General features: G+C 38.1%; 1 protein-coding gene across 1 annotated transcript in view; it reads left to right on the forward strand.

Annotated features, from left to right (window-relative positions):
* Positions 1-480, forward strand: part of LOC119591917 (WD repeat domain phosphoinositide-interacting protein 3-like) — a 15949-nt gene that overhangs the window by 10148 nt on the left and 5321 nt on the right. The window contains exon 2 of the mRNA XM_037940670.1: positions 277-453. Coding sequence (XP_037796598.1) covers positions 277-453 — 177 coding nt within the window. The remainder of the gene's footprint in view (positions 1-276; positions 454-480) is intronic.

The following is a 480-nucleotide window of genomic DNA, read 5'->3' on the forward strand; positions in this document are numbered from 1 at the left end:
GTTTCAGGTTAATCCTTGTAGTATACCTGCATATTTCTGTATATTATATAACTCAAAATTATTGAAAAACCAGTCTGAAATGCTTTTTGGTATATTGTTTTTTGTCATTTACTCTTTTATAATGTATTTATGATTATAAGAACATTAGCTTATTATATATATGTGTGTAATTCAGAAGGTATCATATCATAATGTACAGTTGTAGTGATATTAGATTGTCATCTGCTGATAATAGCGATGAAGAATAATTAAATACTCATTTCTCCGTTCCTTCAGGATGTTTTGCCTGCGGGATGGACTCAGGGTTCAGGGTCTACAATTGCGACCCATTAAAGGAGAAGGAGCGGCAGGACTTCTCAGATGGCGGCATCGGTTATGTGGAGATGCTCTTTAGATGCAATTACCTGGCCCTCGTGGGGGGCGGGACGCATCCTAAGTACCCCACTAATAAAGGTGACAATAGATGGGTGAAGCTCGAGG

Source organism: Penaeus monodon, chromosome 29, assembly GCF_015228065.2.
Source record: "Penaeus monodon isolate SGIC_2016 chromosome 29, NSTDA_Pmon_1, whole genome shotgun sequence".
NCBI lineage: Eukaryota > Metazoa > Arthropoda > Malacostraca > Decapoda > Penaeidae > Penaeus > Penaeus monodon.